Here is a 27,971-nt window from a genome sequence, read left to right on the forward strand (position 1 = left end):
AGCCACCGCCACCTCCCAGGGCCATGGGCACCACCAGGAAACCTCCGTGGGACACGGGCACCCCGCCGGGATGTGGTCTGTCCTGCTGGGGCCTCAGAGGCACCTCACAGATCTTCTCTCCCAGCCCAGCTCCCTCATTCCTCTGCAGGTGTGTTCTCTAACACCCACACGCAGCAGCCCTCACTTGCCCCACTGCCTCCCGTGTGCCTGTGCCCCAAGCCCCTTGGTACCAAAGGACACAAGTTGCTGTATGGATGATCTTTATTCAGCTGGGAGAAGTGGTCTGCTACCAGCAGGGATTTCCAGGAGTCCCCCAGCCAGCTCACTGCACACGCATGCTCCTGCTGTCCTCTGTGGAGCAACGAAGCAGAGCCACGTCCTTTGGGATGCCAGCAGCCCCAGCAGCGCCTCTGGGAGGGTGCAAAAGGGGACTCTCCTCCAAGGCCCTCATGAGATGAATGTCGATTCCCCGCTGGTGTTGTGCTGGCTGGGTATGGGCAGCCCACCAGGGGACAGCCGGCAATGTCGGTGGCGCCCATGCAGGGTGGTGATCAGGGCGATGTTGGCATCCAGCTGTCAGGGGAGGTGCCTTCAGCACCGGAGCCTTCGGAGGGCTGAGGGGTGTCCTGCCTCACTGGCTCGCTGTCAGTCTGTAGAGAACTGACTGTCAGATGGGTGAAAAGGCTGTGCCAGAATTATTAGCCAGGCACTTCCTTCCCCCTGCATCTTTTCCCGGTGTGATGCCTGCCCTCGCACGGGCCTTGGAGGTCCTAAGACCAAGGGCTACCCTCCTTGTTGCCAGGGGTACTCCAGGGGGCTCTTCTTTTCTTGTCCTTGTTTTGTGCCTTCTCCCTCGTCAGTGGGAGCCCGAGCTCTTGCAGGCGGAGCTGGCGGAGGCGCTTGAGGCTCCTCACCATGACGGCAGCGTTGGCCTCCATCCGGCAGCGCAAGGCGTAATCATGCAGAGCGCCCTTTCCCCAGCAGTCTGTCCCCACGGAAGCTGAGGCCCACCGGCCCGTTCCCTGGAAGCGACAGAAGAGGCACAGTGAAGGGCAGGGCTGAGGGCTCGCAGGGTGGAGAACTGCCCTGGGCTCGGCTTCCTCTGGAGCGTCCAGCCTCGAAGCCTGCTGCTGCCGCTGCAGCCCGCACGGGGGTCTGTGTGCCCAGCAGGGCGGTGGGCCTGAGCCCCCCGTGGTTTGAGCCGTGCCCTGGGTGTCTCGGTGAGAAGGAGCCATGGCCAGAGCCACGTCCAAGCTGGGCAGCCGTGGCACGGTTCTCCTCAAAACCCTCTTGGGGGCAGAGTGGAAGCCCCCAGTGAGAGGAAAGCTCAAATTGGCTGTTGGTTGGATACGGTCATAAAACCAGTTAGGTGTGAATGGAATCATGGAATCATAGAATCACTGAGGGTGGGAAAGAACATCTGCTCCAACCACCCCCTGCCACCAGTGTCACCCACTAAACCATGTCGCCCAGCACCATGTCCAACCTCTCCTCAAACACCCCCAGGGACAGTGACTCCACCACCTCCCTGGGCAACCCATCCCAATGCCTGACTGCTCTTCTCAGGAGAAATTTCTCTAATTTCCAACCTGAACCTCCCCTGGCACAACTTGAGGCCATTCCCCCTAGTCCTTTTGCTAGTTACCTGTGAGAAGAGGCCGACCCCCAGCTCCCCACCCCTTCCTTTCAGGGAGTTGCAGAGAGCAATGAGGTCTCCCCTGTGCCTCCTCTTCCCCAGCCCAAACACCCCCAGTTCCCTCAGCCGCCCCTCACAGGACTTGTGCTCCAGGCCCTTCACCAGCTTCGTAGCCCTTCTCTAGACACGCTCCAGGGCCTCGATGTGCTTCTCATAGTGAGGGGCCCAAAGCTGAACACAGCACTCAAGGTGCGGCCTCACCAGAGCTGAGTACAGGGGGACGACCACCTCCCTGGCCCTGCTGGCTGCACTATTCCTGACACAAGCCAGGACACTGGTGGCCTTCTTGGTCACCTGGGCACACTGCTGGCTTATGCTCAGGCGAGCATCGACAAACACACCCAGATGGTTTTGGTCTGCACATCTTTCAAGTCACTCTGCCCCAACCCTGTAGCACTGCATGGGGTCGTTGTGGCCAAAGTGCAGGACTGGCACTTAGCCATGTTCAACCTCATCCCCTCGGCCTCTGCCATTGATCCAGCCTTTCCAGGTCCCTATGCAGAGCCTTCAAATGTAAAGTGTTGTGAAGTAGGAGTGGAGCTGTGAGAAACAAAGTTGTGTTTTTGCAGTAGAGAGCTAATTTTCTGTATTCCAAGGTAGCTGTGTAGGCATAACAAGGAGAAATGCTAAGTAGATAAGCGGACAGTAGAAGGCCTCGCTGTTCCAAAACAAGGTAGAAGCTTGAGAAAACAGGATGAGCAGTGTGAGAACAGTAAAACAAAGATCACAAGTTCTCAAAACATAAGAAAGGAGAAATTAAAGGGTTGAAAAAAAAATTGTACATGTATCTTGAGGTCTCATTTGTACATCTGATCTTGAGGTCTCTTCCAACCTAGAAATTCTGTGATTCTGTGATATATGGTATAGCGGAGCGTTGAGTAGCTTGTGAACCTGTAGTACTCAGCCTATGAGGAAACAGGGGAGGTGAGCAAGGTAATAAGGAATAAAAGGTTAGGATTTGTTTACTAAAATGTGCTCCTAATTGACAGGATGCCCGCCATTGCAATCATGAATAAAATAGCTTCACATAAGATCCTATCTAAAGAAAATATTTGAGATTTTTCTCATATTCTGGAATTAGTCCCCCAGGGCCATGACTCACAGGGTCCTGGGCACCCACCAGGGCCATGGGCACCCCTAGGAAACCTCAGCGGGACAGGGGCACCCTGTTAGGATGTGGTCCATCCTGCTGGGGCTGGGGGGCACCTCACAGCTTTTCCCATTCCCCTGCAGGTATGTTGTCCCAAAACCCACAGGGGGAGCATCCCAGTGGGCACGAAACCAGGGAGAAAGTCACACAAGGGCAAGACTCAGCCTGAGCGCTTTGTGCTGAGGAAGCACACTGCTGCTTGTGCTGACTACCACCCTGAGCAGAGCGGCCACCAGCCCTCGCTCCAACCACCCAGAGCCCCCTGCCCCTCGCCCCCCTCGGGCTTCCCCGGCGTGGGGGCGGCGCTGGGCGGCCGGGGCCGGGCCGGAAGGGGCGGGCGGGCGGCGGTGGCGGCGGGGCTGGGGGCGGTGCGGGCCCTGCGCTTCCTGCCGCTCGGCACCCACGGCGGCGGCCCGGGACCGCGCCCGGCGTGAGTTGAGGAGGGAGCCGGGCTTTGGGGGGCACGGAGCCGGCGGGGCAGCCCCGTTTGGGGCGTGTGGGGAGGGCTCGGGGCGGGTCTCAGCGGTTTGGGGGTGTCCGCAGGGTGCGGGGGGGAGGCAGCGGGGGAGCCGCAGTCTGGTGGTTTTGCCTAAAGTTTGCCCGCTTCGCCCCGTTTTTGGGTGGGGGGAAGGCGGTGCGTGTCAGCAGGGACACAGCATCCTTCCAAGAAGACGTGCTTGCTGCTTTAAATAACGCTTGAAGTAAATTTACTCCTCGCTCAGACCTTAAAACTGGAATTGAGGTGGTGGGTGCCCTTCTAAAGCAGGGATAATCTACGCTAAAATCAGAAATTAGTGGCTCGGGATGGACGGGCTGTGCACTTTGCAGCTGTTAAACCTCTCAGAAAATAGGCAGGTAGAGGGGACGTGGCCAGCACCAGGCAGCATCAGTAATCCTTGCAGGTGTAGTCCCGATATTAGCATTGCTTTTACCTCTGGGCACGCAGTTATCTTCAGTTTCCAGGCCCTGGTTTTATCTTGCATTGAATTCTGTGATTTTTGGAGGGTGCCAGGCTGCCTTAGATCTCTGCTGAATCTCAGGGAGAGAGCTGCTTCTGCTCGAGGTGTGAGAGGGAGCCCACCCGGTTCCTCGAGACACTGTCCTTTGGTGGAGGAGTTAGAAGGATTTGGGGAGGCAGACGGTTTGCTGGCTTTGATCTGTGTGTGCCGTTTGCCTAAAGAATCATTATGCAGCTGCAGTGAAATTACCTTTAATGATGATTATGTTTTCTTCTGCTTTATTCTCTGCAATCTAGACGTCGTTAATCTGGGCTGTGAATTTATAGCTGGGTAAGAGCTTGAAGGCATGTGAGGATGTGCGTGTGGTCAGTTCTGCTGGCCCAGAGTCAGACCGAAGAGGAAAGAAGACTCTTGCTTCACCTTTTTTATTTCTTGTCTTGGATCAGGTCTTGAAGTGTAGAGTGAAGGTTTCTCTTCACGGTGCATGGACGGAAAGCCAATGCGCAGGTAAGATGAAAACCAATTGTCCTTCTCTTACCCCAGTACAGTATAATGTGAGCTGGTTTCAGAAGTGCCTACACCATAAAACTATTTTTTTTTAAAGACCTGGATAGGAGAATTAGAATATAAAGCATTTATCTTTAGTCCTTGCTTCTATGTATTTAGCTTTCAATATGTTCCTAGAAAAAGGGTATGGAAACAAGCTATAATTCTCCATTCTCCTCTCCCCCCCCTCACTTACTGTCATTTAAAATCCAGTATTTAATTACTTTTGTGTTATGATTGTGTGAAATAAACTGCCTGGGAATAAAAATGATTTCTAAGGGGTATTATTTTCCCCTTAACTGAAGGAGTTTAGCTCCTTTGATGGGGTAAGGTCTTGGGTGAAAAGGAGATTTCCTCTTCTAATTATGGATGCCAGCTGCCTCTGTTCTAATGAGCTGAAGATGCAGCTGAAGTTTAAGTCTGGCGTATGCCTTGCTGTGGTTATGTCAGAAACATTATCTGTTATGTAGAAGGAAAAAAAATGTTCCAGTAAATTAGCATGACGGCAGGTTGGCAAACGGGATTGCTGGTTCTAGCTGTTGTGCACTATCAAATGTGCAATGGCAAGTCTTAACAGCAGATGTATTTCTGCATGCAAGCTGTGTGGAAGCAAAGCATCCTGAAGTTTTACACCTCCAAATGAAGTAAAGGGAACTAATGCAAATTGCCCAGGCTGTCTGTACTCTAGGATGTTAAAAGTAGGGAAACTTTACTATGGCTAATTCTGTAAATGTTAGTGTGAGAGAAGACAAGGAATGGTAACTGTACATGAATATATAGAGTGTATCTAGCTGCAGCATTTGCAGAAAATATTATTCTGACTTCTATGTTGTAGAAGGAGGTAAGAAATAAATAATCATTTAAACCCTTGAGGAGTGACACTGTTGTTTAATTAAATAAACCCCTCAAGTGCAACAAAAAAGACTGTGCTGCTGCTTCAGTTAAGCTAATGAGTAAACCTTGGGACATGATATGGGCATCACTGAGGCTATGTATTGTTTGGTATTTTTGCCGAGATAAGAAATGTGGTTTTTAGACAGTGAGGATGTATATATGGCTCTATTGTGAGTTCTTTTTTACTCTGAGACAAATTAAGTAGCAGACCAGCTCCCTTCCATCTTCGTCTTCTGCAGCTGAGACTGTTTAAATCTTAACTAACGTAAAACCATATCTCTTCAGATTTTCATGTTGTACTCCATTTATCAAAATGCTCTTGCAAAATAGCATGGAATTTGTGAATAGCTGGGCTTGTGTTCGTGTTTTCTCTCCTTTATTTTCGGGCTCCTAATGGGAAAATCGAGGTTGTAAACTTGTCTGCTGATTTCTACTTGTGGTGTTGAGGCAGAGAACAAAAGTGCTGAAGTTCAGAGGTATTCTGGGGGTTATGGCCTTAGGTTTGCTGTCCTAGAAGTTCTGTCTGCCACTCAGGCCGGCGTAGTTCTGGTGTTGGGTAACAGCACTGGGCTGAAGAAGGAGAGGTTTTCTTTTCTGGTTCAGACCTTTCACTACCTTTTTGTTTTCCCTCCCTCTGTGGCAAGCCAGTGCCGAGCAGGGATGCTGTGTTTGACAGACTTACCCAGGCATTATTTTTGGGCTAACCCTTCAGTGGATCACTGTGCCTGCATGCGTTGTATTGCTGCAGTCTAGCCTGACAAGCGTGGCTCTACAGCGGGCTGTGGACTTCAGTTCCTGAATATCCTTGTGTTGGAAGGGCCTCTGTGTGGATTGTTAAAATTTCTGTTTGTTGTTCTACTGCTTATTTTAGCAGAAAAGGATGAAAGCTTCCTGACTGGGTTTCAGGCTCCCAGATCTTCCTATGAAGTGCAGCTAAGCAGCTGGGGGAGCACTTGCTTTCATCCTTGTACTCAGGGCTCTGCAGCCATTTCAAACCACGAGCGAGAGTCGTGGCAGATCCTGCAAGAGGAGGGGAGCTGGGTTTGGTCTGTGTTTGTGTTAACAAGCATGGTGACTTGGTATCAAATGCGTACAGTGTCCAGGGGATGGGAAGCACAATTTGAAGAGAAAATGAGTTGCAGCCGCTCCTGTCAGGATCGTAGCAGAGTGAATGCACTGATGTTTGAGCAGGATTTATCTTGCATCAGAAGTGAAGTGGTAGCTGGGGCAGGCTGCGCTTTCTCACTGTCAGGGAGCGGCAAGAGAAGTTGTTCTGCTGAAGGCAACAGCAAGGCAGAGGGGACCTCACCAAGAAGGGCAAAGTCCAACAGCACCTGGGCAAAGAAGGCAGAGCACATCTGGTGACCACGAGTCCTGCAATCATCAGGCAAGTCTGTAGTGATGGGGAAGGGCTGGGGTAAAGCAGAAAGCCAGCCCAGGAGGTCAGTGCCAGTGGGGTATGTGGCCAGGTGCTGATGTGCCTGTAACATAGCTCAGGCAAGGCACAAGGGCTGGAGCAGCTCCCAGGCCAAGTGGGAGACCTCCTGGCTCTTTCACCAAGCGCTTTTCCAGCAGCCTGCTTGCTCCCAGGTGACAACGACATTGTGTTGGAGCTGGCTTCAGTGCAGGCAGCCAAACCCTGCCAAGGAGGCGAGGTTGCAGAGCCTGGTGTTGTGCTTGGGGAAATGAACTGGTTGCTTTTCCAAGACAAACTGCAAAAAATTTAGGAGGGTTTTTGGAAGTCTCAAGGAACAAACTCATCTTTCCGCACATCAGCATCCTCATTTTTGGTGAAACTGAGTGATTTCTGGGTTTGGACAATGAAAAGCCAACTAAGCAACATAAATAGGGATGTGTATGGCGGATCACTGCTGCCCTCATTTTGAGTCATAAACCTGGCAGCAGTATTATTTTATATGTGCTTGTTTGCATAACAGCCTTGTTGACGTGTGCCTAAACCTTGCTGTCTAGGTAAGAAAAGAAGTCAGCAGTATTTTTTACTAATAATTAGATTTCTAATTAATTCAGAGGTTTGTTTGCCACAATTAGGCATTTCCATTTACTTGGTAGGCAGTGTTGTAGTAGACCGAAGGTCTTTGTCCTGGCAGTTCTGTAATAAGTCTAGGAAACCTTTTCTTTGTGTATGCATAGAATTCAAAGCTAGGCTTTGACAGAAATTGCTACTGCTTGGTTCATTATCTTCGTTTGTTGATAAAATCCATTGCTACTGAAGTCCATGAGAGCAATGTATGATTTCAGCTGACTTTTTCAGCCTGTTACTTGTTCTATTTCATGGGTCTCTGTTTCATGTCAGCCTATTGTTTTTTTCAGAATTACATTAAAGCTTTCTTGTAATCTCATGCTAACGCGGACGTAATCTTAAACCAAAAAAATGCAGGCCATTCTGACTTTAAAGTTAAGGAGCTCTGTGACAGTATTGGAAAGTATTTTTCTTTGATATTTTTGGAACTTTTGAAGAAGCTGCTGTGTGCAGTAAGGATGGGTGTCTCATAGATGCCTGTGTTAATGATTGAAGTTTTGGGAACTGGCATAGATGAATAAAATGGAGGTAGAGCAGCCTATTTATCTGCCAGCGTGGCAGACTGTCTGCGTTCCCATTTGTACTTTTCGGCAGTGTGCTACAAAAACTGATCCTTTGTCAGCCCTTTCTTAATCCCATTGTGTTTGCTGATTTCCCCAGTCCTGCATTTTGATGGAAGCTAATCCCAGAATATCTGCATAGCTGAGCAGGAATCTTTTATCCTCGCATACACATTTCTTCTTCGGCCCTCAACTCTTCTTAATCACCCCAAGTATTCAGGAGCAGCATGTGTTGGGGGGGGCAGCAGCTAGCCTAGCATGTGAGAATCAAGTGCTGCCTTATGCCTTTCACACCTCTAAGCTACTGAGTCATCGTTTCATTCTCTATGCATATATATGCATAATGCACACATAATGCAGTGAAATTATTATCCTTGTGGAGATGCATGCCGTTGGACGGTGTCCTTTTAATTCACACTTCTGTGCCTGCGCATAGCAGCAACCCACGGTGCTTAACATCCAGCATCTGGCTTGATCCAGGATGGAAATTGCCGAGCCCATTGATCACTAGCTTCTGCATTGCCCACAGATAAGTTATGGATGAATCAGAAGTGCTAATTTGCTTATTGTTCTTTTTCCATCCATTCAGTTTTCTTTAATCATTAACCAGCACTTTCCTTCCCGAAGGAAGGAGGCTGGATACAATGGGCGCACTCGGATAAACAATGCAGAAATTCCTGCAGTTCTTACTAAGCAGTTTCCTTTTCAGTTAGCTGGCTGAGATATGTTCAGCAGTCAGATTTGGAGAGAAAAGCCTCTTCTGGCCTGGCACAGCAGGGCTAGGCCCAAATGTGACTGGCACAAGCTGCTCCATCGAGGAGTTTTGGGTGGTGGTGTTGGCAGGGCATACTGCGATCCTTATGGGGTCGTAGCCTTAATCCAGTCTCTTTTGGAGTTCGAATCAGTGCCGACCCAAAAAGCTCTCTGAGAGAGCTTTAGGGGTGTTTTTAGGGGCTCGCCTTTGTTTGAGGAAAGCCTGGTATGTTTTGGGGCATGGCGAAGGGGTCCTGCTCCCCTAAAGGAGCTCCTGTCACAGTCCTAGGTCGTGTCTTGTTGTCTGTAGCTGTGTGAAATGGGTGTCAGCTTCAGGGGTGCTTGTTCTATGGTGAGATGCTTTGACAGACAGCCTGGTTATGACCAACTGCCCAAAATTATTACGGCAGCAAGCATCTCAATCAGGCCTTTTTATTTTCTTTTTTCTTTTTTCCTTCCCCCAGGGGTTTGACACAGCTTTAAATCCCCAAAGCACAACAAAATCCATTTTGCTTGCTTAGCAAGAGATAGACTCAGTACAGGAGGATTTTGTCCCCACCTTTCTCCATCCCTTGGCTGAGGGATTAAATTACTTATCCTCTGGCCTTCGCTGCTGAGGACTACAAAAGAAAGCCCATTAGGTAAATTAATCTTTAGCCAAGGTTTCTTGATTTTTTTTTGTAGGAGTACCGTTGAATTTAGTTCTATTTTGCTACTGCAAGGAGTGTTTAGCTGCACTGTCGGTGAGGAACTTTGGAAGTGATCGTCACCCCACAAGGTGAACTTGGGTTGTGGGGGACAGGAGTGGGTGGAGGAGAGTGAGAGGCAGGGTAACAGCAGAAGGATTTGTCAGAGGTGTCAAGAAAGGAGAGCAGTGATGGATAGAAGAAAGATAAGAGTAGGGATTAAAAACAAAATAAGAAATAAATTAAAAAGAAAGCCAAGGCATTTAAGGTGCAGAGGCTGAGCAGAAGCAAGCAGCAAAACCCAGAGGGGAGACCCAGCTGGATCTGTGTAAGTAAGATATGAGGAAGAGGTAATGGTCTGAAACATCTGAACGCGATGATCAAGGAGAGGGTGTGGGGGGAATGGGAAAACAGTCTAAGATGCAAGTGAATAATTTGAACTGCTGCAAAGAGACTGGTTTCCCTGTGGTTAAAAAACGCATTTGACATAATAATGAGAGGAAAGGATGTGAGTTATTTAATCCTTTCCTTCAAGCATGCTGCAAAATACATCGAGCAATGGCAGAGCGATCTCGTTTTAACTCTTAGTATGAACAAAGTGAGGTAGTGTAGCTCCCAAATGCAGTGCACCAGAGGAGCTGGGAATGGATAAGATGTGTGTTGGCTCTTTCAGCATACCTCCAGCAGCCTGTGCGCTCAGTGGTTACTCAGAGCTACCATCACTCTGATGCTTTGCTCTGTATATTTTACTTCCTCCAAATGATGTTTTCTTTTGAAGTGGAATTTCCTATGTTTTCTTTATTTCCATAGCAGTTAATAGGTGCTGTTGCATCCTTTTTAGCAATTGCATATATGGTATGGGGCAGAAATAATGCTCTGAGCATGCAAAATGACGTCTCAGGTGAGTGTGTGGCGCGCTTAGTGTGCACTGATCGGCAAACTCGGGTTGCTGAAAGCAGAGTTGGGTTTAATTCCTTTCTTGTTTATGGCTGAACTCAGTGGTAATGTGATAGTGAAGCCGGGGATGTTGGCAGACAGCTTGCAAAGTGAGGTATGAGATGTGTCAGCTTGGTTCATCCCTACAGACGTGCAGGAGGGCTCGGGGCAATCCTGCATTCCTGTTCTCTCCAGTTAGCATCCAGGAGCCGTGTGGGGTTGTCACCATTACAGACGGGGCACCAAGCATCATCTCAGCACTGCTGCACAGAGGGATGTTGCACTTCAACCACGGCGGAGCTGACATCCACTTGGGGATGCGAGGGATGGAGGAGAGAGAGCTGAAGCTATGTGAAGAAGAACAGCAAGTAGCTAGAACATTATGCACGGAGCTAGCAGGACAGTATTTCTTACCTACTCTGTGCCAGAAACTTAGCTTGCACCTTCCCAAATGATTTCTCATCTCTAAAATTACTACCTAGACTTTTTTCTTTCTTTTTTTTTCATAGGCTAATTGTTGAATACTCTGTTTTTGACTTTTTCTGGTTGGTTTGATAATCCCAGTCGCCTTCTGCAGTTCCTAGTCTGCCATTCTTGGAAAGGATTAACCTTTGTTGAAATGTGTCAGGGATGGTGGATTGTGTCAGAAGCTCCCATAATTCAAAAATAACAGAAGAGGTAATGATTAAATGGATAGTTTGTGAACCTGAAAGATCCTTGTTGTAGGCTTCGGGCCATTTTAAGCTACCCAAGTCTGTGTGACAGTTGAGCATGTTCAGGTATCAGTGATGAGTGACCCTATAAAAAAAGGTAGGTGGAAGAGCAGAGAAGTTTGGTTAAATTATGTGACTGGAATTCTTTGCAGTGCAAATCCATCTCCAGCACTGACAAAACTCAAGTGAGAATGGGGCAGTCAGATAATCTTCATTGCTTTGAGTCACTGTCTCTGAAATGGGGGGTAATATTTCTCTACCACACAAGGCTCTTTGGAGGTTCAGTTAATAAATATGTATGTGTAGTTGGATGTTACAGCAGCATGTCATAAAAAGCATATAAAATAGATATAAATATAAGCCTGAAGGTGGACATTTGTTTATTTCTAGGTACACTTTGGCTTGAGACCGCTTCTTTTTGTGTGTATTTATTTTCACGTTCTCACGCGGAGCTACAGGCAGTGCTGTTTTTGCACCTGTAATTGGTGTGAGCATTAAAGCTTTGGCTGTCAGTGATCGATGAGCTGCTGATGGTCCTGTCTCGTGCTGCAGGTGTACCAGTACTCGACCAGGAGAGACCGGAATGGACGTGACCAGCCGCTGCACACTCGGAGATCCCAACAAACTGCCGGAAGGGGTGCCACAGCCTGCACGCATGCCCTACATCTCCGACAAGCACCCTCGACAAACTTTGGAGGTCATCAATCTTCTCCGGAAGCACCGGGAGCTGTGCGATGTGGTGCTGGTAGTCGGTGCGAAGAAGATCTACGCCCACAGGGTGATCCTGTCAGCCTGCAGCCCTTACTTCCGAGCCATGTTCACCGGGGAGCTGGCGGAGAGTCGGCAGACAGAAGTCGTGATCAGAGACATCGATGAAAGGGCCATGGAACTGCTCATTGACTTTGCCTACACCTCTCAGATCACTGTGGAAGAGGGGAATGTCCAGACCTTGTTGCCAGCTGCTTGCCTTCTCCAGCTGGCCGAGATCCAGGAGGCCTGCTGCGAGTTCCTTAAGAGACAGTTGGACCCTTCCAATTGCCTGGGCATCCGAGCTTTTGCTGATACTCACTCATGCCGTGAACTGCTGAGGATTGCTGACAAGTTCACCCAGCACAACTTCCAGGAGGTAAGGAGCCCCTGTGCTGGAACCGTGGCTTAAAACGTGAGACCTTTGGGCGGCTCTTACTTTATGCTTCTTTCCAAATTTTGCCATTTGGTCTGCTAATAATGATGGATGATAGCTGTTAGCTGGGGAACAGAGACAGAAGAGGTACCTGCAGGACTACGTTGTGCTGTTATTGTGTGTGTGATCTGTGGCATTTCATCCCCTGGAGTTCTGTGGTGAATGTGATGTGGAAGGCAGGGCCACAGGCATTACTGGTGTTTGGTGTTGCATCTGAGGTCTCTGCACAACTGTGTGGTATTGCACTTCCCTTTCAGAAGTATTTGTGATTGGAGGGGCCTTAAAATAAGAACAATACATCAGAAAAAAAAAAAAAAAGTATTAAGTAGAGGGATTGGATGTGGGTGTGTGTGGGGAGCATACAGCTGCCTCAGAGGAGTCTTCAACTCTCGCTGCAGCAGAAACAGGATTTTTTGCATCTATTATTCAGCAGAATTTGTTTTAAAGTAATTTAACTAGGTTATTTTTTGGCTGACCTTTATAAATCAAATTAGTTTTGCTTCGTTAATTCTTCACATAAGATTTTTTTTAGGAAAAAAAGTTGCTATCTCCCAGCTTAGGGAAGGATCAGCATAATGAAGGATTCCCTGAGCAGTACTAGGAAAAGAGTGGGTCTTTACTTAACTATTACACCCAGATGCAGAAAAGAGCGTGATGCCTGTAAGTGGTGTCTTGCCAGAGCCCTAATTGGAGGCGCAAGAATTTATGTAAATTTTGGAAGTGGGTCCTCTCAGTATGAAGGTTTTTCCCCTGGTAGAAAGATTCATCTCTTGACTTCTCCAGAAACGGTGTTCTTCTGTCCCTTGGAGCAGGTAGGTTTCTCCACAACAGGCTCTTCTGTTCACCTGCTTCACAGGTAGATCCTTTCCAAAGGCAGGAGGAACTCTGGAACTGGGTACTGATGCTAATTTAGTTTCTCCAGAGAAGTGGCACTGTGTGATTGATTGCAGCTTGCAGACTTTTTCTTTTCCCCCCCTGGAGGGAACAGATTGGAATTGTATTAATTTCAGTCAGATAATACTTAAGAAAATTATGAGCAGAAGCAAACACAATTGAACTTGACTGTTGGGCACACTGGAGACAATGCTTGCTATCTAACTGTAGACACATGACAGCAGCTTACTCTAAAAGTTGCAATTAAATCTGGCTTTCCTAACCATAAAGACTGGAAAACAGAATTTGCTGTTTAACATGCGGCTGTTTTTTCTGGAACTTGGTGATTTCCCAAAAAGCCCTATGTTTTATCTGACCATTTTATGTACTCTCTGCTTGCTCTGCATTTCTATTCTTCTGCGTTTTTTTTTCGGGAGCAGGATGGTAACCAGATGGTTGTTTATTTTCAGTACTTGGTGGTTTTAATGGTTTGAGCAGTGCTCTTCTTATTATTACATGAGTAGGGCATGCTTACAAGCCTCTAAATAACTTCTTAACAGCATAACAATTTTGTATTTGAATGTTTTAGCATTAATACTTGCAGCTGGCTGTTAAGAGCTGCACACTACGGGGTTCTTTTCTTTCGCAGTTTCTCAAAGATAGCTTCCTGTGTTTGTTTTCCCTGTGAAAGCACACACAGGCAAGTTTTGCACTCTAGAAAACACTCTCCTCCTCCAAGATGATGTGAATTACGATTGACTCAACTAAATCATGGCCTCTGGAAAACAACAGCTTAGATTAGCTCACTGTTTGGCCTGGGCAGGCTTTGGTGTCCCTTTCAGTACTCCAAGAGTTTTGCTGTTCTTCATCCCTAATGCTCCCCTCCTTGCTTTCAGTTGTTTCTCTGCAGCCCGTGTTAATGGTGGTCCTTGCTGGGCTCATGTTTTGGCTTGGTTATTTTCCATCTGGAGAGTGGATTGGTGGCCCCTGATGTAAGCCAGTGACTTGGCTACTTAAGCATCCTCCACTGTGGAGGTAGAGAACGTTAGAAAATGTCGTCCTCTGCGGAGGCTGTGTGGTCATCGTTCTTCCAAGCTGGCAAAAAGAAACACGAGATGGGAATTTCCTGAATGGCAATGTAAAATATTAAGCACTAGGCATCCGGCCAGCCCATGCAGTTACTTTGAGTGCAGTCTGAATTGCTTTATGTCCTCTGCTGTGCTAACCTCTAGATCTATTAATTTTTATGTGTATTACTGCATTACATCATTAACTTCTCGGTGAAATGTTTTTCCAAGTTTTCTATTTCCCTCAGTTTAATATGTTGCCTAAAACCCCTAGTGAATCTTGTGTGTGTAATGTGAAATGGTTCTATTAACAGCTCCGCTGTGTGAGAACAGCCTTCATATTTTTTTGTTTGGTCTCTGACATCTGCGTGAAGGGAGAAAATCCACGTAAGGCTGAACAACTCGTACTTTGTATCAATAGCCAAAAATTGCACTCTCTATTATCTACTCTGACACTTATTCTAAGTGCAGCAGACAACACGAGTACTGTACACTTCCCTGATTTTGTTCACATTTTGTAAACAAGTCACTCAAACAGACCACTAATACTAGTCAGATAATTATTAGTGTCCTGATAATTAAGCCAAAATAAGCCTAAGCATTTTGAATAATTAGTTTTACTATGTAAACTAGCGAGTTGCATGGCAGTAATAGGCTGGTTTGCAGAAGTGCTTTTACTGTACGTTGAGTTCTGTAGGGCTATCGATGCAGCTGGGTTTTCAGAGGGTGGAAGGGGTAGCCTGGATGACCGACCCTAACTCGTAAGTGTTATTTCCAGAGCTTCCATTTCCAGAGTCTGAGGCAGTGCTTAAACTGTCAGGGTAAAATTAGGAGATGGGGAGACTGGAAAAATGCTGATACAGACCTTTGTGAGCCACCCTGTTGGCAGGCTGAGGCTGAAGAAGTGCGTGGGCCCACCTTGTGACTCTCGCTGCCCCTGAAAGCCCACAGGATCCCAGAACAAAGTCTGGTGACTGATCTGATTGTTTTCTGTGTTTCTTTTTAGCAGTATTTGTTGTTGCCAGTAACTGGGCAATTTCTGCACATTTATTCAGTGCTTTTAAGCCATTTCTTTAGGTAATTAAAAGAACTGTACATGTAATTGCTGTTGAGATAATGGTATCATTATGAGCATGGATTTTTCTTTCATTTATGCTGCAAATCATAGCATAAGTCGTGCAATTCTAATGTGGTTGCAAATTAGAAAGACAAGCCAATATTTATCTTCTCTTACTGAATCTCTCGGATTACAGGCTACAGACTGGAAATGCTCGTGGGGAAGTCGAGCTAATGGTTATCAATCAAACCTTTTCTGCAATTCTTCCCTTAGCTTCTTGCAGCTTTGCCACCTACCTGGTACCTGTGCGGAAGACGCAGTGGTGTGCTAGCTCTGCAGCCTCCCGAGGTATTCTGCAGCCTGGTGCACGCGTGCTCTGGGCTGTGCTGTGCGAGCCGTCCCCCAGCAGCAGCCAAGGCCTCCTGAGAAATCGGTCGCTGTCTTGGGTACCGAAGGAATTAACGCGTTTGCAGATTGTCAGTGGCTTGAATTTCACAAGGGATGAGTCCTTAGGAGGCTCTGATTCCCTCTTAAGTGCCTTTGGACTCACACGTGCTCTCTCTATATTTAAAACCAATGAAAGAGACGGGATCAAATGAATCAGTCTCCCTGTCCAGAAATATTTTCTGTTCTGCCGCAAATTGGCATTCAGGAAGATTTTCCGTATTCTTTACAGTGCCTCTGGTAACTTATTTCTGAGACTTGCTTCTGTGTTCTGCTTTGGATTCCTTGTGAATAGATCCTCTCTATTTTGATGCTGCTTTTCAGTCAAGTATTTGTCACCTGCGTAACCTTATTTTTACATGTGGTGAAAGAGAAGGCTGATTTTAAAGAAGGGCTTTACTTTTCTTAAATTTTGGAACCTGATCAGTATGTTCTGTGGTTTAACCCTTTAAAAGTGTCATACTAAAAAACTGTGATACTTTTTCACTTGCATCTGTGTTGCTAGGGTCTGCGTTTCGTACCATACAGCAAGCCCTTCGTGTGCTGATGTCAAGGCAGCGATGGATATTTGGGATTTCATTGGATCAGTCCCTTGGTTTCTAATTCAAGCGGGCTGTCTGTCCTTTAGAGTTGCACTGAAGTGCCGGAGTGGTGAAAGGTTCTGGTGCTTTGGGCGCTGTCCTCATTTTTTTTTTGCTGCTTTTTCCATTGAACCAGGTAATGGAGAGTGAGGAGTTCATGCTGCTTCCTGCCAATCAGCTCATTGACATTATATCCAGTGACGAGTTAAATGTTCGCAGCGAAGAGCAGGTGTTCAACGCGGTGATGGCCTGGGTGAAATACAGCATTCAAGAAAGAAGACCCCAGCTGCCACAGGTAATGCTGAGCACAATAACATTTGAGACTGCTTTATCTAGGGGAAGAGTAATGAGGACTGATACGGCGGTGTAACAGCAGCGTGACAGTTCTGAACGCATGCAGTGGCACAGTAGTTCTCTCTGACTTCCACCTGTGTTAGAAGGCTTGCAGTTTCCTTTCATCTAGGCTGAAAGATGCAGTGGCTAGACCTTTTAATAGGGGCTTTATTGAATTGTTTCCAGGTAGGACTTGCCAAACTAGATCATTCCAGTGGTCTGTCCAGACAAACCTGCCTGGATTGCTTTGAGTGTTGTACAAAAAAAAAAATAGTGGGTAAGAAAAAGCTTGCCTTCATTTGAGGTGTGTCTTTAAGCTCTGCTGTTTGATTTATGCCACAGCCCTCACGATCTTATATTGGAGCTTGTCAGAATGGTTTTGTTGAAATGCAGTGCTTCATCTAGGCCAAGCCATTTCACAAAGAAGCACCCATTCTGACAAAGCTGTCAGCTGGAAAGCCTCTGAAGTCCCAGGCTTTCTGATCAAAAGAAGCGAGAGTCTGTCTACCTCGGTGTTTTTACTTTGGAAATGCTGATACTAAATGCAACTTTATTAGGTGGAAAGCTTTTGAAAATTATTTAAAAGCAAACAAAAACTCTGCTGTCCTCAAGCTAGCTCTTCTTAATGGTGTTAAACTGTGTGCCTTTTTAGGCCCCTCTGTCTGTACCTGTTTGTGCTTCTGAATTCTAAGCTGTTATGAAAGGGATGTTATTTGTTATATGCAATACCACTCACGTTTAAGAGAGCTAAATGGTTGATAAAATGTTTAACTAGTGTTTCAGGCAGGTATATTGACATCTGTATTTTTGTGAAGGTTTTCAATTGTGAGCTTATTTTCATCTGTTAATAAATCAGATTTTCATCAGTTAATAAAGGGATTGTCCCTTTTCAAAAACTGCCTGCCTGCCTTCTGCCTATCCAAACTGATATTTGGAAAAGGCGAAGGTATTGTAAGCTGTGCTATGTTAAACTCAGATGCTAGAGTTTGGATTGTAAATGACCATGGATGTTTGCTAGAGAAATTATTAACTCTTTATCAAAAACTTGTTAGCCAATCTTTTTTTTTTCTTTTTTTTTTTTTCAATTTTACTTCTCTTTGTATGTGTGTGGGAATATGTGACTTATCTACAATGACGTTCCGGTTTGTGTTGCAGGTCCTACAGCATGTCCGTCTGCCACTGCTGAGTCCCAAGTTTCTTGTGGGTACCGTGGGCTCTGATCCTCTTATTAAGAGCGATGAGGAATGCCGGTAAATCTCCTTGCTAATTTACAGAATAGGATTGTGTTGTCTTTGTGTGCCTTATTTACATCTGTTCTCTGAAACTGTTTATTTGTCACTAGTAAATGGGTAATATCTCAGTTTCCTCTTTTGCAACTGGGAGGAGAAGAAATGCAAGACAGCATTTCCTATTTGCATAATAGTTGGTAGTGTGCCATACAGGATTTTTTTTTTTTAAAGTTTTCAGTGAAATAGCAGATTTTGGGTACACAGGTTGACTTTTGGTAAGATACCCTTCAGTGTATTGTTTTCCATTTCACATTTTTAATTCTGTAGTCGTGGCTCTTCATTGCAGCTTACCACTTCCATGGTATTTATTCATAATCTCTTCATGACTTAAAGTAGTTTCTGTATGCAAAACATCTTGACTTTGATAACTCCACAGGACTCAAGGATTAGAGTCCGCTGTTTTGTGCAATGCTAGTGCAAAGAAACTGTTGTTTCCTTCTCTTGTGGTATAAGTCTCACCTTTCTGGTTTTGCTGAGTTTTGCATTATCTATGAAGCACGCAATTTTTCTTTCTGTGCTTAATGTGGAAAAGCTAAATGGATAGGCTAAACTGTTCTCTTCCTGAATTAAGCATTCATACTGGGGGAATTCCACGCTTTTAGAGGGAAGGAGGACTTTTTTTCTTTTTTGTTTTATTCAAGGGTTTGGAATATTAGGATTAGACCAGGTGACAAGTCATGAATGGATGGACATTGTGAGCTGGCCAGAGCTCATGGAGAAAATATTCATCAGAAGGGTACTATCTCCATCTATTGGTCGTGTGTGTATTATGTATTCGTGTGCTTTTCGAGTCCTGTTTTGTTCCTAGGCAAAACCACTGATTTGTTAAGACTAAGCCTGAAGCAGACTGGGTTTTTCTTTTCTGTACAGTAAGCCTGACAAATCTCATCATTCTTTTAGTCCGTCTTTATAGCTTGTAGTATCTAATATTAAACTCCAGCCAAATATTGATACTGATCTACTTCTGTCACTGTGTAAATGACTTGTAAGCAGTTGATGAGTATTTAGGTGACAGTGTGTGTTTTAACTAGAGCTATTCATGCACTTACGTGATTTGTGAATACCTAAATTGTACAACTGTTGCTAGCTGCTCTTGCCATCAGTTTTGGTTTGTGCTTTTTCCTTAGACCTGTATCACGTCAGCTCTGGGAATTAATATTTTCCTGTGTTGCACAGGGATTTAGTGGATGAAGCCAAAAACTATCTCCTGCTGCCGCAGGAGCGGCCACTGATGCAAGGACCACGAACCAGACCACGCAAACCCATCCGCTGTGGAGAAGTACTCTTTGCAGGTGTGTACAGCTCCTGCTGGCTTAAGTCAGGAGATTCAAGTCTGTGTTTTTTATTTTTTATTTTTCTGGTGATAGCGTTCCTGTAAGCCTAATCTTTTCCACATCTTTCTGAAGTGACCTGTGTGTTAATATTTGGAGGTTTGAGTTTAATTTTCTTGCTCACGTTATCTTTTTGGTGGTATTAGTGCCACAGTACTCCCAAGCTTATGTAAATCACCTTGAAAATGACATTGTCTTCCAGTTATAATGAGGAATGAGGAACTCTGAGAGATGTCAGCCTTAAACCTGTAGCCACAAAGTCCAGAGGGATCATTTGTATGAGGCACATGTACGATATGTGAGCTTGGTGCATTGCTGTGACACCATTTCTTGTGTTTGGTTCCTACAGTGGGGGGCTGGTGCAGCGGGGATGCGATTTCCAGTGTGGAGAGGTATGACCCTCAGACCAACGAGTGGCGGATGGTGGCCTCCATGAGCAAAAGACGCTGTGGCGTTGGAGTCAGTGTTCTGGATGACCTCCTCTATGCGGTGGGAGGCCACGATGGTTCCTCTTATCTTAACAGTGTGGAAAGGTAGGTCTTCATAAGGCCTGTATGCAAAATGCTAGCTCTGAATATTTAAACCTGGGTGCAGCCTTTTAAAAATGGTTTGGTTTTGTGACCTGTGTTCTTTTCCTGCTGAAAACCTGAAATCTGTTACCTACGTGGACACCCCTTCAATATTGTGTTGGTTTACTGCTGAACTAGGTCTTCACATGTAGCACCTTCTCATGTTATCCCCAACTGAATGAGAGAAGATGTAGCCTTTGGTATAAGGAAGGAATAGGCAGGAGGTGGGTCTGGCTGTAGTTGGGAGCAGTGATGATCCTGGTTAACCTTCTTTGCATTTGCTGGTTTGTTTTTAGCATTGTTGAGGAAGGTGAGGCTATGGTATGCATAGCTTCAATGCTGAGGGAAAGCATCCTGGAATTTCATTGTGGGTTGGTAACTACAGAATAAAGGAACCTTGCAAACACAGGAGGAGGAAAATAGGTCAGTTTTAGACCTGTGGAAGACAAGTCAAACAAGCTGTGTCAAGCTTCCTGTTTCTGGGAGCAGCATATGGCAGTCTGCATGGCTAAAAGCCCCATGACTCAAGCACTCCTAGCGCTCTCAGTGTCTTCCTTTTAACAAATCCAATGAGCTATACAAATATCTCATTCCTACCCTTCTTTCCGCATCTCTTTGCGTACTTCTGGGCTCCCAAATCATGACCCTAGCATTATGTCTCCAATGTTCTGCACTGTATTTTCTTGTCTCTGGGCTCCCAAGTCCACCTGGTTCCTTCATCTTTATCTAGAAGTGCAGGTCTCACTCAGTGCTAGCTGAGTTCTTGTGTGACCTGCAGAGAACATCCAGCAGAGCAACTCTGCCTGCTGCTCTCTGGACAAGCGTAAGTTACCATGTGTCAGCCAGACCCTGGTAACCTGCTCTCTTAGGAGTCTGAAGCTTTGATCTTCAGTTTGAATCATCCAAGCTGCAGTTTGAACATCCTTGGGATAACGTGTTGGATGCATTACATCATTTTGGGATACTTACTCAACTTACAAATAGTTGTGGTGCAGTTCAAGCTCAAGAGAGGCAGACTTTGCTGCCTCCGTACTTCCCAAGCATGGGGGAGTCTGAAGCATCCTAGACAAACAACTTGTCCTCTTTGGTGTTTTTCTAGATATGATCCCAAGACCAATCAGTGGAGCAGTGACGTGGCCCCCACCAGCACCTGCAGGACCAGTGTTGGAGTAGCAGTTCTTGGGGGCTACCTCTATGCCGTGGGTGGCCAGGATGGTGTCTCTTGTCTCAACATTGTGGAAAGGTACTTAATTTTAAAAGTGGGTCTCTTAGCAGGTGCAGATCAGCTTCAGAGAAGGTAAATGTTCAAATCTCATGGGGATTTTTCTTTGGAGAGAATAAGATGAGTCTTTCTGCCTCTTTTGTGAAGACGTTGATGCTTTGCTGAGCTCTGGTGTTTATTTCCCTGCCAGGTATGATCCCAAAGAAAACAAATGGACTCGAGTGGCTTCCATGAGCACCAGGCGCCTGGGAGTTGCAGTGGCTGTCCTAGGGGGCTTCCTCTATGCAGTAGGAGGCTCTGATGGAACTTCTCCTCTCAATACTGGTATGCCTTTTGCTGTCCCTCACTGCAGTCAGAGCTTGTCACGGTCCTGTTTGTTGTCCTTAAGTCTCCAGGTAGTAGTTGAATATTGTGATGGTTGTTTGCTGAGTGTTTTCTCCTTCAGGTGTGGTTTTGCTCTATTGTTATTCACTCTATGAGCTTGTGAACCCCTATTACCTGATTGTGTGTGGTGTCTTTTTGTTTCTTGATGCTGCATTTGGCAGTGTTTCCTGAATACAATACTTCGTTCATTTGCATAACAGCTGCAAGCACATCTTTTTTTTCCCCCTGCAATAGCCCTTGCCCAGCAGGGAAGGTACCAAAGGTCAAACTACTGCAAGATGCCAATGCAGATCATTTTCTAGCACTGCCAACTCATTCTTGAGCGAAGATGCTTTATATGATTGATTGTGTAGGATTGGAGAGAGGAGAGAGAATAGCAGCCTTTTTAGGGAAGGGAAACATTAGAGTGACAGAACAAACTGGTACATTATATTTTTGCTGTGTGGAAACTGTAGTGCCTTTACAGATAGAGCAATAGCACTGCTTGCCAACCCTGTTGTCCAAAAATGTCGTTTCCTCTGCAGTGGAACGATACAATCCCCAGGAGAACCGCTGGCATACGATTGCACCCATGGGGACTAGAAGGAAACACCTGGGCTGTGCGGTGTACCAAGACATGATATATGCTGTGGGAGGCAGAGACGATACGACAGAGCTCAGCAGTGCAGAGAGATACAACCCTCGAACAAACCAGTGGTCTCCTGTTGTGGCCATGACATCCCGCCGGAGTGGAGTGAGTTTGGCTTGGTTTGCTTGCTTATAATGTACGTCGTGTGAGAGCGTGGGACAGAGCATCATCTGAGATTTTCCTCTGGCTTCCTCTGTACTTTCACCTCTATTCTTCTGTGAGGGAAATGTTTGCAAAGAGGCAAAGCAACTTAAGACTTGAGAGTGAAGTGGTAGTTGTGTCAAGGCATAGACAGCTGCTTAACATGCCTGAAGACGGGGACATTCAATATTAGAGAACACTATTCAAATTAGTACCTGGTCTCATCCTGCAATGTGCTTTGGATGAATTTAGAGATGAGCAAACCTACCTGCCCAGAAGAAAGAGCTGGAAAACTGGGCAATTGTATTTAGATATGAACTTCTTGCTAAGCCTTTTCATTGCCTTTACATGTGTGGGAACAGGATTTTTGGGCTTTCACTTAAAATGTTGCTTCTCTTCACCAAATCATGTGGGTATAGGAAGTGACAGCGTGTTTTCATCAACTGCTAATCTTCCTGCTTTTAGTAGGCATCTGAACAAAAGATTAACACAGTGTTTTAAGTAGTCATCTTGCTTGGGCAGATGCAAATGTTATGAATATTTATCGCTGGATACTGGATTATATAGTAAAGCATGGATTAATTCTGTATGTTAGTATTTCAGTGTCTGGTGAGGCAAGTGTGAATCATAACTTGCTCATGGACTGGTTTTGGGGACTGAATGTATATTTCCTTCCTCAAGCTTATAGTACACTGTTCAGCACTGTCCCTCTTAGTCACTCATTAAGTGTTATTTTGTTATGAATTTATTTCATATGTGCTTTGTGTAGAAATTGCTCAACAGATGCATTTGTATCTGCAGCCCTCCTGAGTTTGCTCTAAATTCCTCAGAGGCAAAACAATGAGTGTTTTACATAGTGTTCTTGTCGTCATCTCTGTACCACAATGTTTTCAATAGAGGTGACCTTCCTGAACCATAGAACAGTTTGAGATTTTGGTGGTTTTGCACTTCTGTAGAAAGGTAGGCTGGAGACCAGGGTGCTTACAGATGGTCCAAATCATAGCCCAAAAGGAGAAGGCCAAGGCTTATATATGGTTCTGTTACAGTTTAAGCAAGCACTCCAGGCTGTAGGCTGGTAGATACTCGGGGGTGTGTGTGTGTTCTCGTCAAGAAGTTCTGTCCAGGACACGATGTGTTTTGGCTGGCAAAGGCTTAGGGCCTGATGTGTCTGTAACCATTCAGGCAGTTCTAATTCTTGTAGCTAGTAATACCGGGAACCTTCTCCTCTTTCTCTGAGACATTCTCTGTTTTCAGACGTATATTAACCTCTTAATGTCTTGTAATTTTAAACCCAGTATTTGGACTGTGTAGCATCCTGTATCAGCCTAGAATGCATCTAGCTAGAATATACTATTTTGTTTGTCCTCTTTTCCCCAAAAATTCTCAACTGTAGATTGCCTTTCTCCAAATACAATTACTAAACCCTTCTATTAATACTTTTTTTAACCATTCATTTCAGGGCATGCATTGAGGAACGTGTCTTTTCAGTACATCCCAGCTAAACAGTGACTATCTGTGATGGTTGTTTTGCAGGTTGGCCTTGCAGTGGTGAACGGACAGCTAATGGCAGTGGGGGGGTTTGATGGCACAACATACTTGAAGACCATCGAGGTGTTTGATCCGGATGCAAACACATGGAGGTAACTAAGTTTGTGAAACAATCAAATAGCAATCTCCAGCTGTGGCTGCTGCCACCCAGCTGAAACTGTCCTAGGCAAATTAGAAAAATGACATACACCATCATGAGGAAATTGGTGCAGTAACCAGCATGAGTTTCATACTGTAGCTTGTTGGTTTGCATGAAACTGTAAGAAAGAGGGTTGTATTGGGGAAAAAAGTGAAGGCACAGGAACTTCTTTCAGCTGTTGCTACCACGTTATTCCAGAAATGCAGTCTAAGGCTGAGAAATCCCTATATACGAGGGGCACTTGCTGCTCACACTAACCTTGTGGCAGGCTTGCATCTGTCACTGGTGCCTGACTGTGAAATCCTTCCCTGACAATATGACTTCTCCATTTAAATATGGATGGAAGTTGAACAGTTTTAATATCCTGATGTCATTTACCTACTGCAATCCCCATGTCCATGACTACAGGAGTAACGGGCAGTTGAGACACATTTTCTTGCAAATTTCTGCTTGAACTCCAGCCATTAACTCCATTTTAGGTGAAGTGGGAGTGAGTTCTGCCTATTTTTTTACCCTGGTATTGCAAAGGGTAACTAACACTTAATGAATAAAGTCTCATTGCATCTTTTTTCAGGTTGGAAAGCCATGTGTAGGTAGGTAGGTTATTGAGACCCAGACAAAAGCTATTTATCAGTCTTTCTAGGTAAAATGTCATACTAAAACCTAATTTGTTTTTAAATGCTGCTTTTGAATGTACAACAATGAAGCATGCCGAAAGAGATCTGCCCCTTCTGTTTATTTTGGGCTCAGTCTCTTCTACTTCCAAAAACACGCTTGCCCTTAGCAGAACGAGCTCACAGTCATGGTGTTTTAGAATTCAGCCTACTCATTTTTGGCTATCAAGCTGAGGCTCTGAGTTCCAAATCTGTCTGGAGGAGCTGAAATGAAATACTTAGAGCATATGATGTTCTTCCCCTTTAAATCTGGAAGGCAGCAATTAGAATTTCATCTGATTTACAAGATGAGAGAAAATCATGAAATTGCTGGTTTGTATTTCCCATTTCTTTTCTATTCATAACTATGCTCGAAAGCAATTACCTGTATGTTTATTCCTAAATCTAATTAGTATAAAGTTTCAATCTCCTATCTGTATTCTTGTTCCTTTAGTAATCAGGAAGGATTGGAGGGAGAGGAATAGAAATTAATGTCCTTATTCTTTCTGGTATAATAATACAAGTAAATTAATCCTTCTGAGAGAAGGTGTCATCAGAAGCAGTAGAGACCCTTCCCGTTGTTTGCTGAGCTATGGTCAATGCTTTATGAACTGCTGAGGAAAGAACAGCTGAATAGAAAGTAATACGTACTTCATATTCCTTAGCTGCATTGTTTCAGCTACTTCCAGTGACTGTAACCATGACATATATTGCATTAGGAGTTACTGTCTGGCGTGGCTTCCACAGAAGCTTAGGAGGTTGTTCAAGGTAGTAGCTTGTGGGCTTTTCCCCCTGCTTAATTCGATGTAGCTAATCAACATCTGGTCGTCTTCCTTTTCTTTGCTGAACTTCTTGCTCTGAGAAGGTTTTTAGTGTATGTGTGTAGCCCGATGAGAAATTCTTCTGATACAATTTGTTAATCCCAAATGGTATCAGTAAGAGTTGTTTGAAGAGCTCCTCTTTCTGCCAGTAGACTTCAGTGGCACAGAAGTATGCAGCTGAAGTGAGTAGGATACTGGAGTCTATAGGGATCAGATTTCCATCTGAAATGCAGGCACCATTTCAGTAGCATATCTTGGAGAAGCAGATGGTGCTTGGGATGTGTTACATCTTGGTCAGATCAGATGAATTTAGGGTATTAGAAATGTAAGTTGAATTGTAAGTGACAACCTTATCCTTGATCCAGTGCTATCCAAAACGTTAGCCCAAGGTCAGCTACAGCCTGTAAATTGTTTTTTTTTAATCTCGCACACAACGAGACAGGGAGAAAGCAAGTGATTACTCAAGTAACAGAAAACTATCGTGTCAAAACAAGAAGCAATTTTTGTTTTGATGGAGAAGGGCATAAGCAAATAGAAGTGTTTACCTTGGAAGTATATAAAAAGCCTGCTGCCCTGCAACTTGTCACGATCCGCTGTAACCAGAGGTTATCAGTGGGGTAACTGTGGTTTCAAAGGCTGGTTCAGTCTTTCCCCTGGTAGCTCCATGAAAGAGGTGAAGCAGTCTGCTCACGGAAGCTTTGTCTTTGCAGGTTGTACGGTGGGATGAACTATCGTCGGCTGGGAGGAGGAGTAGGTGTTATCAAAATGACACACTGTGAATCTCATATATGGTAAGCATCGAGAGGGAAGGAGCCCCCGAGCTTCTCGTTTCTAGAAAAACTGAAGAGACTTGTTGACACTGGACCTCTTTGCAGCTCTAGTATGAACGGTCTAGACCCGATGTAACTCTTTCTTATGGAACTATAAAAATGACTTCTGTCAGAGTGTGCCCAATGGGAGACCACGTTGTCAGACTCCAGGGAACCACTGGACAAAAGTAGAAGTGTTGCTTATGTCCGTATTTTTTCTAAATAGTCTACAATTTTGAATAAACCAAACTGTAAATGTCGCTATAGTGTAAGTAATACTGATGTAAAGACTACAAGCTATAATGGGAGTCTGGCAAGGAAGAGGGTTTCCTGCCTTCCCTCCTGCTGTGAGCAGTGGATGTGGCAGCTGTGTGGTGGGCGAAAGAGGAAAGTGATATGGAAAACATTGCTTTTGCCTTATTTACAGAGAGCTTCAAAAAAAAAAAAAAAAAGTACTTGACCTGCAAGGTGCCACCTTTGCACAGAAGCTTTCCTGTGCTCAGAGTATATTTATTTTTTCATTTAATTTGTATCATGTATTTTCTTTGTATCGCTCACAGCGATGATTCCAGCTTTTTATATACATATATATGTGTGCATATATATATGTATTTTATATATATGTATATGTGCGTGTGCGATTTGAGTTTTGATGAGTTGATGGTTAGGGCAGGGCTATGTCCTGCAAGCTATTGTGGTTCCAACCCTTGTGGTATGTGTTAGGGTCTCTTAGAGTACAGGAGAGGTATGAAGATGGGTGCCCTGTGTATCTTTTCAGTCTTGCTAGAGGCAAGAAGTAGAACTGGAACTCTCATCTATTGACTGAATCAGTGAAATGCCCCAAAAGAGAGTGAAAAGGATTTCAGACAATGCCTTTTTAGTGTACAGTGTATGGTACAGAAGTTCAGCTTTTGTCTCTCAACGCCCCTGTATATGAACCTAGAAACAACTTGTTGCTTACTTAGAAAAATCTTTCTCACGTTGCCTACTTAGATATCACTCTTTGTCTGAAGCTGGTATGCAGGTGTCATCTGTTAATTCTTACTAGCCTAGATCAACACTCCTCAGCTTCTTGCTAGAGTGGCAGACCCGCAGTCAGTGCCTGCTGTGAAAAATGCTTAGACTAGCATCACCTTAGCTGCCCTCCTGCCTCTTGTCTGTGTCTTCAGAATTCCTATTGTAAAACACCGACCGTGACGAGATGGTAACCTCCCTTTTAGCGATTTTTATGTACTTTCTCTGGGCTGGTTTTGAGCAGGGAAAGGTCTGAGACTCATGAAAGAGTTTGGAGGGGAAGGACTCTTTGCTGGCACTGTAACTTGTCATGTTTTGGTGAGTGCAGAGGTACCCAGGGGTGGGGAGAGAGGAAAGAGGAACTCTAGACTCAAAGGTTCTGATACGTTTGTACTGTAATTTCTGTACAGTATGAAAGAAAGACCTGTTGCACCTGACGTAACTTTGGACCTTACTAAATCTGATTTTAAAAGAATAAGAGGACAGGACTGTAAATTCTTGAGATGAAAAAGGCAGTGCTGGTATCTTAAGTTCTTTAACTTCATAGTTTGATTCATGTAACTCAGCATTTTAATGTGCTTGAATATAGTAAAAATTACACTACAGTAATAAATGGGTCATTAAAGGTTTTTAAAAAGCCCCCTTTCCCCTCGAGGTTGATATTGTGTTTACATATGAAAATCATTTGCACCTTTACAAGGAAAACAAGTATTCTGTAAACAAATGTTTACATTTATCATTTATGCTTTTTTCTAGCATGAGTAACTTGTATAAATAGTGCTATCTTAATAAATTTCTTCTATGCTGTTTTTTGTTTGTTCCTTTACTTGAAAGCAGTGGTTTTCTATAGTTTGTGTACGTACGGTGGACATAGATGCTATTTTTTTCAGGTACCAGTCAAAGTAAAACTGGTTTAAAAACTCTGCTGTTTGGTGTTAACCTCAATTCCTT

At 45.0% G+C, this 27,971-nt stretch overlaps 1 protein-coding gene across 3 annotated transcripts; it reads left to right on the forward strand.

Annotated features, from left to right (window-relative positions):
- Positions 1-3,200: 3,200 nt before the first annotated feature.
- On the forward strand, positions 3,201-27,829 carry KLHL20 (kelch like family member 20). Of its 3 annotated transcripts, none has more exons than XM_084527201.1 (13): positions 3,201-3,276; positions 4,252-4,312; positions 11,487-12,060; positions 16,276-16,434; positions 17,628-17,722; positions 18,938-19,053; positions 19,442-19,625; positions 20,761-20,904; positions 21,074-21,207; positions 21,792-22,000; positions 23,570-23,676; positions 25,908-25,988; positions 26,073-27,829. In XM_084527201.1, the coding sequence occupies exons 2-13, from the start codon at positions 4,290-4,292 to the stop codon at positions 26,101-26,103; spliced, it is 1,857 nt and encodes a 618-aa protein (XP_084383327.1). In that variant the 5' UTR covers positions 3,201-3,276; positions 4,252-4,289; the 3' UTR covers positions 26,104-27,829. The 3 variants fall into 3 exon arrangements, with proteins under 3 accessions (XP_084383327.1, XP_084383329.1, XP_084383328.1); XM_084527202.1 differs by lacking the exon at positions 3,201-3,276 and adding an exon at positions 4,102-4,135; XM_084527203.1 differs by having other exon boundaries at positions 25,908-26,124.
- Positions 27,830-27,971: the final 142 nt, after the last annotated feature.

Source organism: Aythya ferina (genome assembly GCF_964211825.1).
Source record: "Aythya ferina genome assembly, chromosome: 8".
Classification (NCBI taxonomy): domain Eukaryota; kingdom Metazoa; phylum Chordata; class Aves; order Anseriformes; family Anatidae; genus Aythya; species Aythya ferina.